The sequence below is a fragment of the Opisthorchis viverrini genome (genome assembly GCF_000715545.1).
Source record: "Opisthorchis viverrini unplaced genomic scaffold opera_v5_96, whole genome shotgun sequence".
NCBI lineage: Eukaryota > Metazoa > Platyhelminthes > Trematoda > Opisthorchiida > Opisthorchiidae > Opisthorchis > Opisthorchis viverrini.
Window position 1 is genome coordinate 707,384 of NW_008751749.1, and position 16,017 is coordinate 723,400.

The 16,017-nt window shown below is 44.8% G+C and overlaps 1 protein-coding gene across 1 annotated transcript in view; it reads right to left on the bottom strand.

Annotated features, from left to right (window-relative positions):
- Window positions 1–595: 595 nt before the first annotated feature.
- Window positions 596–16,017, bottom strand: part of T265_05131 (hypothetical protein) — a gene marked incomplete at both ends in the record, with an annotated part of 48,465 nt that continues 33,043 nt past the window's right edge. The window contains one exon of the mRNA XM_009170055.1: window positions 596–750. Coding sequence (XP_009168319.1) covers window positions 596–750 — 155 coding nt within the window. The remainder of the gene's footprint in view (window positions 751–16,017) is intronic.

Below are 16,017 nucleotides of genomic sequence, written 5' to 3' on the forward strand. Positions count from 1 at the left end.
AGTGCTGTCACGTGACCCCCACAAAGCCCGGTAAATTCAGAAAACCCACTACAGTTGTTAGATCCTGTCAGACCGCAAAAGATGATCGTCTCACAAATGTCTGACAATGCATTGATCCGTGGAGAGGCCTGATGACCAGGCTAGCCTCTAGGTCTGGAACGGATCAAGTTCCCTCTTTGTGTGGCAGCGGCCACCTAGTCAGTGTAACCAAGTGAAGCCTGGACTGACTGTGGTCGTCTTCGGAAGGTACGAAATGTCGGTAAGACAGAGGTTAGTAAGCTTTTGGTAAGATGAACAATCTTAGCGCTTTTTGAAAGATCCTCGTGACCTAGATATCCAATGTCTATCGCACGGTTTGCCAACGGACCGATAGGATACAGATGGGGCATCCATATTTGGCCCCCAGTTGTCCATTCCGATTGAGAATAGCTCCCACACATGCCAACAGACTGGGAAGAGGCAGGTTAGTCACCGGTTCATCTCTTTGTGGACTCGATCCTGTTAGTAAATGCGTGTTTTCTGTGCACGGTTAGCCCATCTACTCGGTTGGACATCCATTGTGCCCGAAGTCAAGTCCAACATTCCCGATTCCTGCCTAAACTTCAGCTTCATCCGCATTCCCACAGTGAAGCATCCGCTTTGACCAGCTGACTGAGATTTCCTCATCTACAGATCCTGATGATCCCTCTATGTCAGACCCAAAACTATTGAGTTGAGACTTGTTCTTCCACAACATTCCTTCAAGCACGGCTAACACGAGACATTAGAAGAACCAAGCGTTCTACAGCCTCTGACTCGCTGTAATTAAGGTATGAAATACGCTTCTACCGTTTGCATTGTAGTTCGTAACCACCACGTGTCACAAACGGTGGCAACCTCTGTTACGCTTGTGTAATAAGTCCGCCTGGATCACGTCACTATATATTGCAAACACTTCATGTAGGTGGCCGGACGTAAATGACAAAATTTACAAGCTACTTTCTTTCCAAATAGACAAACACGGACTTGCAAGGTTGTAACGGACCTCGTTCATCACACACAGGATGGTCCAAGTCTCTTCACTTGTCACGCACATGTCCCCAGCTGTTCTATCAATTTCAGTTTATCAAGGCTTAGTCGCGGATCCCTGTTCTGGATTTAGAGCTTGAGTAAAATCGGGACACATGTTTCAAGCGCCTAACTGCCACCGGATCGCTGCAAGTCACGTGTGTCACATGCTGAAACTATATACAATCTAGGAGGTCTTCAGTGGGTTACACTGATGTGTAACGGCAATCGAAGTTTGAGCACTCGCGCCTGATTGTGCAGAAAGAACCCTATAGCGAACATTGGTTGTCCAATCTGCTTTTTAGCGGACGCACCTGTACACTGAGCGTAGCTTTGGAAAAAGTGATTCTCAGAAAACACAATGGTGACGAGGACATCTCTTTAAGTCACGCACAGTGACAGTGAAACTGAGCTAGAGAACGACATTCATAAGCAAGAAATCTAACACCTTTGTAAAAGTTGTGTGAATTGTAGCAAAACTGGAGCCTGCCTAACAGTTTACTGTGGTAGGTGTGACAATCAAAGGTACAGCCCAAGAAAAGTATGCAGCCACACATGACGGGCCCTTATCTTGACGCACGCTAGTTCGTTTTTGGCTGCACGTGACCTCACGTCTTCTGATGGGGGCGTTATCAGGAGACCTAAAACCAGTGAATCAAGAACACACAGGGTTGTTGAATGAGATGTGAATGAGGCGACGCAAATTATTGAAATATTGGTAGCTTGGGGTGTTAGCTGATCAACTGTTGGTCGATCTGTTCACGGAAAATGGCAGTGTTCCCACAAACGTTTCGTCACCAGTCATGGAGACATCATCAGTGCGCATTTGGGCAAAATAATAGTAGTTTAGGTGTGTCAGTTGATCATTTGGTAGTTGATCTGTTTACAGAGGATGGCAATCTCTCCACAAACGTTCCGTCGCCACTCATGGAGACATCATCAGTGCAAATTTGGGTGGGTGACGAGAAGACGAGCGGTTTGGGTGAGCGAAAAAACTGAGTTCACAGCTCAAGATTTCAGGACAGTAGTTTGAAAACAGCGAAGGAAAAAATCCATCAAACTAGACCGTTTGATTGTTTCACCCTTGCAGAACAATCCAAGATGCTCCAGCATGCTTCAGTTAAAACCCCATTCTTGTTATGACGGCATGTGACCTCATTCAGCTTGTGGAGGATGTGGTGTGCAGACTTTTTGTCTTCTGTGTAATTTTACTACTTGACGATAAACTGTTAGAAACTGATGTGCTTTTCCAGTCAGAGGGTAATTTGTTTTGATCAACTTGCATTTACCAGAATTTGGCTTAACGTGGTGTATGTACTGATCATTTTTTGCCGATGCTGGTTTATATAACTTGGAGAGGAAGGCAGCTGCAGAGGAAAAACTTGAAGTTCAACTTTGCTAGCATTCTTAAATGCTATTATGTTATGCGTCCTAAATGCTATTATGTTATGCATCCTGTATGAATATCTCATAGGCATATCTGAGGTAACCATGGGGAACTGAAGAGATGGTGGAATTTGTAATCAGAGTTTACAAGTGTTCCACACCAGGTGACCACTGAATCCGCTCCCGTGTCGAGGCAAGGGATCATTTCCAGATACGCAGCGGCAAAAAATGAACCCCCGCCACCCAAAAAAAGATTAGAAAAAGAGGATATGAAATTGGTACTTTTAGTCTTTATTGACAAGATCATTAATAAGTTGCATGAAAAGGTCCGTTTTTCGATACCTTTGCCTCCAAACGAACTCACACAAGTAGCTGTTCACTAAGGATCGGTGTGTGCCACGTTGGCGTTTATTCTGCATCTTGTGGATTTTACGGCGAGATTTTAGCGTCGCATCGACCTCGACGTCGCCGCCGATAACTGTTGGAGTCTGCAAAAGCCACCAGGCATAAACTTCCCGAACAAAGTTTGCCCAGTCAACAGCGGTCGTGTGGCTAATAGGTAATTCCTCTGAACAGAATTTGATTTTTGCCAAATTTTTGGACCGGCAATAAATGAATAGAATTACTGTCCTAAATTTCATCCTAGACCATTCCAGCCAAGTTCCCTTTCGGAGACCAATCTCTTGCTCGCATTGTAGGGCATTACACCACCTGTCGGAAACAGTTGAAAGTGTTATTTGGTAGCCATTGTTGATTACAATTTGCTGATGGATCACTCAGTGGCTTGGGGGAAAACGTATTGCCGTCTCCTTGTCATGAACGAGAGTTCATTTAAGGTTTTAGGTCCGAACGGAGAAAATGTTTGTACGAAACGAGCCCAGATGCGGATAAGGAATTGTTTCCATCAAAAATAGGGTCAAGGTTTCTGCGTACATTACATTGGAGCTGACGAAATGTGGTGGGGCTTAACTTCTGGCTTTCTAATTGCCTCGTTATGGATACACCGACGCCAACCCACACGAGCTATGGTTCTGAGATGACGATTGTCGAACACATGAGACGTCTCAGTTTCACTGCTCGAACAGGCCAATTTTGACAGCCATACAACAAAACAGCCCGCACCGTAACTTGATACACACGTCCCTTGAGATTCAGGGATACAACACCTTGACGTCATAGGCATCTCGAATAAGCAAACGCGACCCGAGCCTTGCAGATTGACCTCAGTATTGACCTCATCCACCACGCTAGAGTTGGAACTAATACAACCTCCAAGGTACGTAAAACGCTCCACAATTTCCAGTGACTCTCCCTCGGTTGTAAGTGGCATGTTCGGTGACTGCACGTCCACGAGCATGACCTTACACTTTGTGGATGCAAAGTGCATACCAAAGGACGGGATGACTTTGGTCAGTTCATTCAAAAACACTCGTGCCTTGTCCTCTTCGAGGATGAGAACGATGGTGTCAGCATATCCCAGATCGACAAGGTTTTCTCCACAGGCTATCTGAACATCGCGGTTTTGGAGACTTTCCAGCGTTCGTCCGGAAAATGAGTGGGCGTTAAAAACCAGTTCATTTGTGTCGCAAACATATTCAGGGTGCCACACTACATGAAAATGTTTTATGTGCGTCTAATGGGTAGGATATTGAGTATTTTATCAATCTCCATCGTGTCACCCAAATCGTAACCCATGTTTGTTCGCAGCTAGAGGTGAAGAAACATCAAACTGTGGAAACAGCGTTTCCTTCAAAGCGGTAACCTTTTTGTACATGACAGTTTTGGCTGAAATCCCATGGGGCCCTGTGGTCTGCTCGATGAAGACCGTGGCCAGTACACCATACATAAAGCTAGAAGGTGGGTGTTGTATCGCGGGTGGCCGTCTATGGGTTACGCCTGCACTGATCCTACCAGACTACGCGATAGGGAGAAGACAGAGGACTCGGGACATGGGTGCATTGTCAGGACAAAACATACAGAGCGTCTGCGTAAACATATAGGATGACTAAATGGCCAAATATGGTCGTCCACTTGTTCGCTCCGTACAGCCAATGGTGGTGTTCCGGTCATGAACAATCTCAGATCCACTACGCTGGTCGTGTGTTGCTAAGCCGTGTTTGGTGGAAATTTGTCGTTGTTCTTCGACGAAGAGTGAAATACAAAAGCTACACCTTCCACTTTTTCAAGCAACACCGACCACATTTTACCGGTTGGTTCCCCTAAAACTCCCAAAAGTCACTGCATATTGAAACAAGACTTTACGATTTGCTGGACTGCATAGAGTTTTGAACAGTGAACCTTCCTCTTCTGTTTGATGTGGTTTATGATTCTGACAGAGACTTCCCTGAACACGAGTTGTACTGAAACTAACTTGACCTCACGATAGTTCCTTCGCTTATGTACTTTTGGATCTCCACTTATTTTGCTTATCTGTGCGAGCCACTCACCTTGCCACAAAGGATATCGCATCCGATACTTGTGTATTGAAAGTGTGGCTGTGTATGAATGTGCGCAGCTATCCTACTGGCCTACCCATGAGCGCTCGTGTCCCGTTTGCCCGAGCCAACCTTGACTTGTTTTCTCATGAGTTCCATGTGATCGCACCGCCAGTCCGAATCGCGAGACTGTCATCGGAGTGGCTTGTTGTACACATTTGCTTGCACTTGTGTAAGTAGTACCGTAGAACTACGAACCCAATTCTTCCGTTTGATATTCGGGATGGTCGAACCTACGCGTCACTCAAAGTTCCGTATCGGGAGTCTGAACAAGTTGTTCCTTAACACATTCTAAATTCATGGTAAAATGACAGACATGTGAACTCATGTGACAACTGTATTGGTTTGAGATCTGTGCACGGCCCAGGATATCGAAAAATATCGAAATCGTTCAGCTGTAGCACCCTTTCCATGCCTAGCTGCCATGCCACCCGAAGGCTGCACGAGGACTGGGATACTGCCAGGTAGCCCAAGCCTAGACAGGGGAAGTCGAGAGGCAGAGGTTGGGTTCAAACCACGGACCTTCCGGCCAGTAGATTGGCGCTATAACCACTTGGACCATCTCGCCCGGATATACACTCAACCAAAAAGTCCTAGTACGAAGGAAACTCGAGTCCACTGCCTCCCCGCTTTGACGTAGATTAACCAGAATAACCCTTTTTGAGCAACGAAGGATCTTTGAAGTGAGAGAAATTCAAAATATACTGCAAATACGCACACAAAGAATTTATTGAAAAACATTTTCTGATATCCAGACCAGCGAAATAAAGCATCTGAAGTTCTCATATCTGTCCGTCCAACCGGCTGAAGCGATTTTCATCAATTTTTCGCCATTTAAGCACCACGTCTACTGGATGACCGTCGTCTGACAGGCTATCCGTCTCCATGTAGCCACTTTTTATTCTCAGTCGTTTGATATTTTGCGAGCCTCTTCCGAAAATCAGGCATAGAAGAATGGCAACCGTGACCGCGCACAATGTAACTACAATGATAACGTAGCTCCAAAAACTTTGCAGGAGGGAATCTGGGCCTGAAATGAACAAGATCGAAAAGGAGTTACATGACCGAAGGAAACTAGATGTGAATATACACTCATTTGCAAACTAATTTGTTTTTTTTGAGAACCTCACCTGGAACCCAGCTGAATCTCTCGTTTGTGATTTTCTCAGGTAAGTGAATGTGCTGCACCAGGCCGCCTCATGTTTCAGTCGCTACGATATTTGAAATATCGCGATACACGTATATCTTTGTAATGTACTACTCACAAGGTTGCTGAAAATCCGCCGACGGCCCACGACCGGTTTCGCCCTTTTTTGGGACTCATCAGGTAGGCGCAGTCCCCGGGTTTCCGTCAACCTAATGTTCTACTTGAAACCAAATTGCACGAAATTATCGACTATACACTCATTTGCAACTAAAAAGGGCGAAGCCGGTCGTGGGCTGTCGACGGATTTTCAGCAACCCTATGAGTAGAAACTAGATGTGCTTAGGTCAACCCAAAGAAACTCATAAGTCATCACGTTTGATTGTTTTTTTTTCATGACCGACGCACAAGGAAAACAAAGGTAAACATACGAAATAAAATTCTTGTGGTCTGATCAATTTGGTTTTCACGGGAGACTCAATTGAATCTCTCGTTTATGATGTCCTCCAACTGAATGTGCTGCACACAAGCCGCCTCATGATTCAGTTGGCACGATATTCGAAATATCGCAGTATATCTTCATAGAGGAAACTACTCACAGGGTTGCTGAAAACTCTTCGACAGCCCACGACCGGTTCCGCCCTTCTTGGGGCTCATCATGTAGGCACAGTCCACGAGTTTCCGTCAACCTTATGATCTACTTGAACCCAAGGTGGCAAGTCACACTTGGTTTTGAATAGTAGTATCGCAAATTCGTGGTGATGCATTCTGAAATAAGGTAAAACTTATAGGGTGTTCCGAAGGACGAGTCAGTAAATAAGTTACGGGGTTAATTGCCAGTACGAATGGCTACTAGATCAAGTGAGATTTTGAAAATTGATTTGAAGCAGCAACAGTGACCTTGTATTTGTTTTTTCATTCTACGTTTCCTCAGTGACCTAAACCATAAACCACTTATTAGCTGGGAACTTACTGCATTGTAGATGTGCAAAACGATGACAGAAACCTAGAACCTGACCTCTGCGACACCTGACCTCAACACCTCATCAAATGAAGGCGAATAGAATTTACCGAAAACCAGTCGTAGTAGATCTCCATCATAAAGAAAACTTGATTTACTGTTTGCCCAGTCTCAGGAAATCGCCTCAGACAATCGCTGAATCCATTGGAACGTGGATATCAGGCTCAGAACTTCCCTAATTTTATCATTTCCGCGTTAGTACCCAGGGGGTTTCCCAATTCGTTTGTGGTTCGAAGCGGATCGGGCAGAAAATAGGGTTTAGCGTTCTGTGTCATCATGGATCATCAAGTGTATGTTAGAAATGAACGGGGAAATTGAGGGCAAAATGAATCTTTTCTACTGTAAGTAGAAATGAAATAGTCAGCCGTCTGTGGTCAGCTACTAAGAGGGTCCTGCATGCATCCACGTTGAAACTGTCCCATTGGCATCCACCGATATAAGTAGTATTTATCAGCAGATTATGCCATTCATGAGAGTAGAAAAACAGCCTCAATTTAATAGCTACCCCACCTACAATGACGGACACCTGTAATAAGCAAATCTACCTCTACATAGAAGAGAGCATTGTGGCCTAACAAAGACCTTGTGATTGCATGCTGAATGTATTTTTTTGCGCGAACCGGAGGGTGACAAAACTACGAATGACATATGAAGGTCCCTCTCATTGGCAGGGATCTCCAGTTTGTTGACGCGAAACACTCGTTTTTGCCAACAGCGAACCTTATATATGCTATGGGTTTTGTACCTTTGTTCGTTTCTGAATCCCACTGTTGGACCATTTTGAAACGTTCAAAATGTAGATCAGTGTGGGTTTTTGTCTAAGCACGCATACAACTAACCCGAATTTTTAAAAAGCTGTTAGTCCATTGTGTAGCATGAGGACCAGAGCTATCCTGCTAAAGTGACTACTGCCCGAAGAGTTTTTGCCCATCTTGCAATTACATCTTTTTCCTGGAACCCAGCTGAACCTTTTGCTTCCAGGCAACTGAGTGTTCTGCACCAGGCCGCCTCATGAGTACTGCATTACGTATGTACATGCATCGCGATATCTCTAATATCAGGAAGGTCAGATGCCTGAACTCATCCTCAGAACGCCCGTAACCTACTACTCCACCAAAAACTCAACAGGAAAGCCGGCAAGCATTCAGGCCAGTCAATCATTCAATCAATTCAGCAAAACCTGACGAGTGTTCATGAACGCCACAGAAGCACGACCGAATGTGATCTGCGTTCAGGCATTTAATAGAGGCACGATCAATGTTGATGGATGTTCACTAACGCCTATCAGACAGTCTGGATCAATGTCAGAAAGTCCCCTTTAAATAGCGTGGGGTCATTGTAACTTTTGCTCTCGCACTCGCTTGTTCCGAACATAGCGGTTGTGTTCTCTTCTGTGAGACTTCTTTCTCCGGCACTAGGCACTGGAACGGGTTAGCAGCAGATACCACAGGTCGATGAATCAGCAGATATAACATCTAATATCTTACCAACTAAAGCATAAGGCGGCCTGGTTCAATTGTCTGGAAACATCAGAAACGACAGGTTCATCTGGGTTCCCGGTGGAAAAACCAAATTTGTTTGCAGATGAGTGTATTTCGCTAATTTCGTGTAATTTGGGTTCAAGTAGAACATAAGGTTGACGGAAACTCGGGGACTGCACCTACCTGATGAGCCCATTTTCAGCAACCTCATGAGTAGTGCATTACGTATATACTTATTTTTCCCTAAAACTCGCATCACCTTTGAATAGCGTTATCAGTCATCCAGTGAAGGTAGGCCTTTCAACGCAAGAAGTTGCCTCAGTTTCCGGTGTGTGAGGCCCTCTGCACATGAATCCTATCATAAAGTGGTCTACCAAATTCAGTTGAAATGCCCACTGCGTTTGTTGAATGGCGGGTTTTCAAAATTCACAGTGGAATCTGTTTCTTCTTGTAACCAGCAGAACGGTCAGTGCATTTCACAACATGGACATTTTCAAACTCCAAAGCAAAAGTTTCTGGATCACTGATCAAGCTATGCTCCTGGGAACAGAAAACTCATGTACTGCGACAAAATTTGACTTCTTTCATCTTGAATATCATTCAGCGACTCATATGCTAAATACATTGGTTTGTCTGGTAAGTTATCTAGAGATTGAATGCAACATAGTTCGTACCATATTCGAAACGAAACCGGACGGTTACGAATTTGTTAGAAAGTTTGGATCGGTTTATCAGATAACACTTGTTCTTCAATCTCACAACCTCCAGCTCATACAATACACAGGGTCCAACTGACAGAAAATCCATTTTTGATTTCATTACGCATAATATAAGAACAAAACATAGCATACAAATAACGAATTCCCCAAACTTCGGTAGAACCTGTCACATATATTTGGGTGAAGCATCACCAAAAAGATGAGAAGTTTGGACGTCCTGATCAACTTCTGATCTGAAAATAAAGGAAAATTTTGACATGGAGCAATTATTGAACCATACGTGCTATTTGGCAGCGAAGGTTAAAAGCCATTACCAACAGACTCAGCTGCGCCCAGCAATTATTGAACCATACGTGCTATTTAGCAGCGAAGGTTAAAAGCCATCATCAACAGACTCAGCTGCGCCGGTCATTGCCATCTCCCTGGATGGGGATCCCGAGACGGGCCCGGTCATTGTTGTCTCTCTGGATGGGGACCCCAAGACGGGCCATATCAAGGGTTAGAGACATTGTCAGACATGGCCCAGTCGCGCCCTCAGTGGCGCTCACACATCCAAGCTGTTGTCTCCAATGCAGAGCCCCCTTCTCACTCACTTAACAGTCCACCTGTAGTGCTGTATTTATGCACTTATTTATCAGCTCCCGCCTCCAATGCGCAGCTACCTACCCCACCTCCCCGAATCATTGATGAACGAAACTGTGGCAGCTACAACCACTGTACGACAAGTACGTGGTTATTATAGCTGACAATGATGATGACGATGACGCGCTGTTTGTCACTTTGATAAAATCGAATAATTCGTCTGCTTTTTCGAGTTTTTTTTTCAAATTCGGAGCACCTCCAGTAATCTGTTTGCCGCGGAATGTGTCCATCCTACAATAGAAAATGTGTTGGATGGCCCTAGGAGTTTGATCCCACCAGATAAAGTCATGAGTTTGTAATAAAACTCCAAAGTGCACCGACAGGCTAGTCATCAGTTCATAGTTGCATTTGTTATGCTATTTCACGACTTTGAATAGTGCGATGAAAGTAGATGAATTACGAATAACACTTTGTTGATCAAGCTACATAACATAAAAAGGAACGGCTTTTGGTTTGCCAGATATATTCGACTCACTGCTCAAGTTGTATAAAGACTCCCGCAAACGCGAAGACACGTGGTCTGAACACTGTTGGAAGTAGACTGTAAGAACCGATGTCTTACTACCTTGATAGACACTGTATCAGGTAGCCTATCGGGTACGCTATACTTATGCACATGAAATTCACACGTTCTCATAAGGTCAGTCGACACAGCACCCGCCCATTTAGAGTCTACGGTCTGTATACTTGAACCGTGCATTGCGAAACCTGCAGGCTCATTTGCTAAGCCGTAACGAAATGACGGGTCTTCAATGTGCCAATTAGATTTAGTTCAATCAGTGTTTCGTACTTTTTGGAAATGATTAGCAATACACCATAGTCCAAGGTATCTGAAAGCCGCGGCCTTCCAGCCATTGGTTGAACACTTATCCGTTCGGTATCGAGCAGCTGATTAGCAGTGTTATTCGCTCTCGCTTATACAGGATATGGTGCGCTCATGCTTCAATCAGGAAAACAGATCACGTGGTCAAGTGTTGGTCAAGTGGGTGATGACGTCTCAGAAGTTTCACTCAACTTGTCAAAGTATTCTTCCTCGAGCTATTTATAGATTGATCGCACATCAGTATGCGTCAGTGATGTAGCTTCGGATGATTGTTTAAAGCTGATGATGCTGCCCAGATGTTTATTTTATTAGGATGACTGTAAAGTAGTTGGACTTTTCGAATAAATTCCAATGCAGTCGACCACAACCTAGGGTACGGATAGCCATAGGGTTGTCAAATGGGGCTCGCTAACACCAAAATGAGCTGGGAATCGTGCATTTCAGGAATAAGCTGTTATCATTTTGTTGTCACGATCGTACTCAATGAATAGAGGTATCATGCAAGCTGGAGGCATTTCAGCGGCACGAACTTGGAACATTGCGACCTATAGGAAATCGGTGTGCCGACGTCAGACTGACGTTCAGTATGTTGCTGCTAACATCGGTATACTGGTGCCCCTGAGGCAAATAGCCCAAGATTTGAGGGTACAACTACTAACACAGATGTATGTGCAGGATTTAGGAGCTTTAGACAAACCCAAAGGGTTAATTTTAAGCAGTTACCAACAGTGGTTAGGATGTCACCCTGAAGTAATCGTAACTAATCGTCGGTCATGTGGCCAGCGTTATTAGGACCATCAGCTTTCCTTTGATTTACTACGAACTCAGCGAACAGAGATCAATCAGGTTTTCCACACTTCTTATTCAAAGCCGATGTTTATCAAGTTTATGGTCAATTTCGATTTGATACTCATCGTCCTCTGAAAATATCATGTTTATGAGGACTCTTGACTAATCCAATCAATAGCTGTTATTGAGCAGTACTCGACGTGCGCTACATTAACAAATATGATGAGTCATTCTCCAAGGTCACAGTTGTAAGTGAGTGAGTGACGCGCATGCGTGAGATTACGCTCTCGGCATTTTAAAAACCTGGTTCATTTGTGTCAATTACAAGACAGTCAGTGAATCCTGGTGACCCGTACCGGATAGACAATATATGGACTTGTAGAAAATAATTCGAAATGAGTTGTTAGCAAATCAGGATGATAAATAAAATTCCAAAATGAAATTTTTTGACGATTAGACTCGAGCGGATTACATATAATTCGAATATATGTAGCAAATTTATTTGACATTTGAGATTTAGGAGTGCTAAAGATTGTCCTCCTCGTTTGAATCACATGAAAATTGGGAGGTCCCCGTAGCTGATTAGAATACATATGAAACGGACCCGGCCAATCCGGAGGTTGTTTTATGGAAGCATGAACGAAAGCCGTCAATGTTTGGTGATGAGTTAAAAGGCAATCTGGGTGGCCTGGCGATAGGGATCTTTTACAGATAAGCCCCGCCACAAAGCAAGCGAAAAGTTAAGTTCCACCACTTTTTACCAGCTCCAATTTAATGTACACACACAACCATGGCCTATTTTTGATGAAAACAATTCCTTATCCACATCTGGGCGCATTTTGTGCAAACATTTTCTCCATTCGGACGTAAAATCTTAAATGAGCTTTCTGACGCTTTCAACTCCCGTTCATGACAAGAAGACGGCAATGCGTTTTTTGCAAAGCCACGGAGTGAACCGTCAGCAACGTTTATGCAACAATGGCCACCAAATGATACTTTCAATCGTTTCTGACAGGTGGAGGTGTAATGCCCGACAGTGTCGGCAAGAGATTGGTCTTCGAAAGGGAACTTGGCTGGAGCGGTCTAGGATGGAGTTTAGGACAGTAATTGTACGGAGGACAGCCGTCCCTAATAACCAAACACCACGAATGTTTCACGTGCAGGGCACGGGCCAAACGAAGGCATGCCTTGATTGGTCAGAATGCCGGCCAATCCGAGTCAAGCACCTTTGACGCTTCTCGCCCCCTCACGGAGATTCTGGCGCGACCTTGTGGAACAGTGTGACTACCCTATAAATACAGTCGCAATAATTTTCGTTTATCTCCACAAGGGGCTGGGTAGAGCTATCGTGCCTTTCGACATACCATAGTGGGCGGAGCAGGAAGCCAAGGGACCGATACAGAGTTGCACTACCGTTGGCAAGTCACAACAGTAATTCTATTCATTTATTGCTAGTCCGAAAATTCGGCAAAAATCCAATTTTGCTCAGAGGAATTATCTGATAGCCACACGACCGCTGTTGACTGGAGAAGCTTCCTCCACGGGGTTTCCGCCTGGCAGCTTTCGCAGACTCCAAAAGTTATCGGCGGCCTAGGTCTACACGTCGAGATCGATGAGACGCTGAAATATCGCCGTAAAAACTTCAAGATGCAGAATAAACGGTAAAGCGGCAATCACCGATCCTCAGTGAACAGCTACTCGTGTGAGTTCGTTTGGAGGTAAAGGTACCGAAAAACGAACGTTTTCATGCAGATTATTAATGACATCCCAATTTCACCCTCTTCAATAAAAGCACAACTTTCATATCCTCTTTTATCTAATCTTTTTTGGGTGGCGGGGCTTATCTGGAAAAGATCATCGATGGTGCTTATTGTAACCATACGGGAGTACACTGTTCACTTTGAGAGTTTCTCTTCGCAGAAAAAAACTTTTAGTTGGTAAGAACCGGAGATAAATCACTTCGGCCACCAGATCGGGAAGACTATTTATGACCTTATTGTACGGGTCATTTTTCTCTGTGAATGACACGTCAGAGAACTGGGAATTTTACATCGCAATGCATCGACACACCTTAAGGCATTGTGGTTCCTCTTAGGGTGCTAGGGTCATAGGTGCGGTCTCAAACTTTGAATGCAATCGTTGACACAATGAATATTGGTAATTCGAATGGATGACCCTAAGTGCCTTTTTCAAAAACGCAACAGAAATCAGGCTCTGACTTGTACACGAACACGCCTTATTACTTGCTGTCGAATTGCTGTTCAGTTTGGATTGCTGATACGAAATTCAGACCACTTGCCTGTACAGCAGTGAATTCAAGTTATTTGCGCGGTCAGGTGTGAGAGCTTGGAGGCATGCACCATGCAGTGGCGGGGTTAACATCAAAGACGCATCTCACGTGTCACGCGGCTCAAGTCCAACCCTCCATGACGCTCTATGATACTCTCTTCTAGTGTCACCTCTCAATCTGAAGATATGTATCTGCCTACGAAATTCTACGATCAAACTAAGAACCTCAATGGGCTTCTTACAGTTTTATTCTATGAGCTGACAGAATGGAGTGGATCATTACATGACGTTCAGATGAAAGTGGTCCGTTGAGACTTTGAAAAGGCCGGCGACAAACAGCAATTTTTTCCTGTATGTGATACTGACTCACGATCGCTTGACTGTCTATTTGCTCATATTTGTGTGTTGTGGCAAAAGCACCACTCGTATCTTGAAGTTCATTCCAGATGACGCCACGAGTGGTCTTTGTCCTCAGGGGTGGGAGCTTCTTCCAGAAGGAATTACATACTTTCTTGCGAAATGAGCAGCATTCCGAATTTGCTCCGATTAGCTGGTCTGTTTCATCTAAATGAATGTGATACACTCATAACTGGTCAACCTAGTTTCCTTCAAGAGCCCAGGAATGAATGTAGCCCTTTGAGAAACTGCCGAAACCTGTTGGTCAATAGGCCCAAAAGTGTTTTGCTTCTGACATCCATCGGCGAACTCACATGGCCAAACCAATGCGACTGCTTTAGTGATCGTTCGGCTGACGTGTGACGGTGCGGCAGGTTCCAAGTGTTTGTCGGGTTGCTCGACATGATTGTACTCACGAACGCGGCCACAGATATGCATAACCGGGGACGATTAATAGTTCATTGCGGCACTGGGCCAAGTCAGTAACAGATGAAAGTGTCCGTCAGCTGAGAAACGCCAGTAGAGCTGCGTTCAATGTGCTTGTGCAATGTGAGTAGTATTGGCGCGTTTGCCTCACACGTCAGACATTCGAGGTTCAAGGATAGGCACTTTCAATTTGCCCCAGTCAGATCGGCATTTCTTCCTTCTGATGTGAACAAACCAGGATGATTTCGTCTGGAGAGTAGAGAGAGTGCTCAAACTGGAACGAAAATATAGACGAAAGAGGCTACGGAGTTGCTCACACGCACTTGTCATTTGTCATCCAAGCCAGACTCTTCCTGAAAACATCCTCGCCACAAGCAGACATGTGTAAAGTTCAAACTTTTCAGAAGCTTTTGGTTTTCAGTCTAATTCAGCCGAGTTGGGAGACTTGGTTTCGTTTGCAGTGACATTTATTTGGGAGCAGTTGGTGTCAAGTGCCAAAAACGGCCGACTACTTTTGAGCTTTACATAAGGAGGACCGTCGTGGGAGTACATCCCGTAACCGCCTGCAGGCCTACACCGGAACTTGCCGTTTTGTCGCATCAAACTACTCCAGCCAACTAACTGTAGAATCTGAATTTTGACAGCCGTTGTCTGCGATAGTTCCTTGGTCTGCTAGAACAGAAGATCACAAACAGAAGCTGTAGCTGCAATCCGACTGCACGACGGTTCTCACGATGTCCGACTACCGCATTCGAGTGACATTACTCCCTGTCTAGGCTTGCGCAACCTGGCAGTATCCCAAACCTCGTGCTCCATTTTAGTGACATGGCAGTTAGACGTTGAAAGGGTACTACAATTGAACGATTCTTTCACATGAGCCCTCAGGTAAGCTGACAACAGATGTTTCACAGTAATGAGGATTGCAGCACAGTGGCAGCGGTACTAGAAACACTGTTTCTTTAAGGCGTGTGGACCGGTAATTGATTAAAATGAGATGGTGATGGGTTCCCATCGGGTTCCCACCCTGATAATGTACCTCTACTCGACATGGACAAGACTGAGTTTATGGAACCTAAATGGCTCTCCAGCATCCAAGCTGTTGCCTCTTCCAGTCTCTCCAAATGAAAGTCACTGACACTCTTGCAATGACGCATCGATTATATCAGCTATCGCCTCCAATGCGCAGCTACCGGCCCCTTCTCCCGAAATCACCGGCCAAGGAGACTGTGGCAGCCAGAACCATTGTATTTACGGCGGATGATGAACAACCAAAGACGTAAAATAAGCAACTGAAACCTGTTCATGATAGCTGATATACCTTGTGTTGTTTCGCTAGAACAAGGTCGACTACGGAGCGGT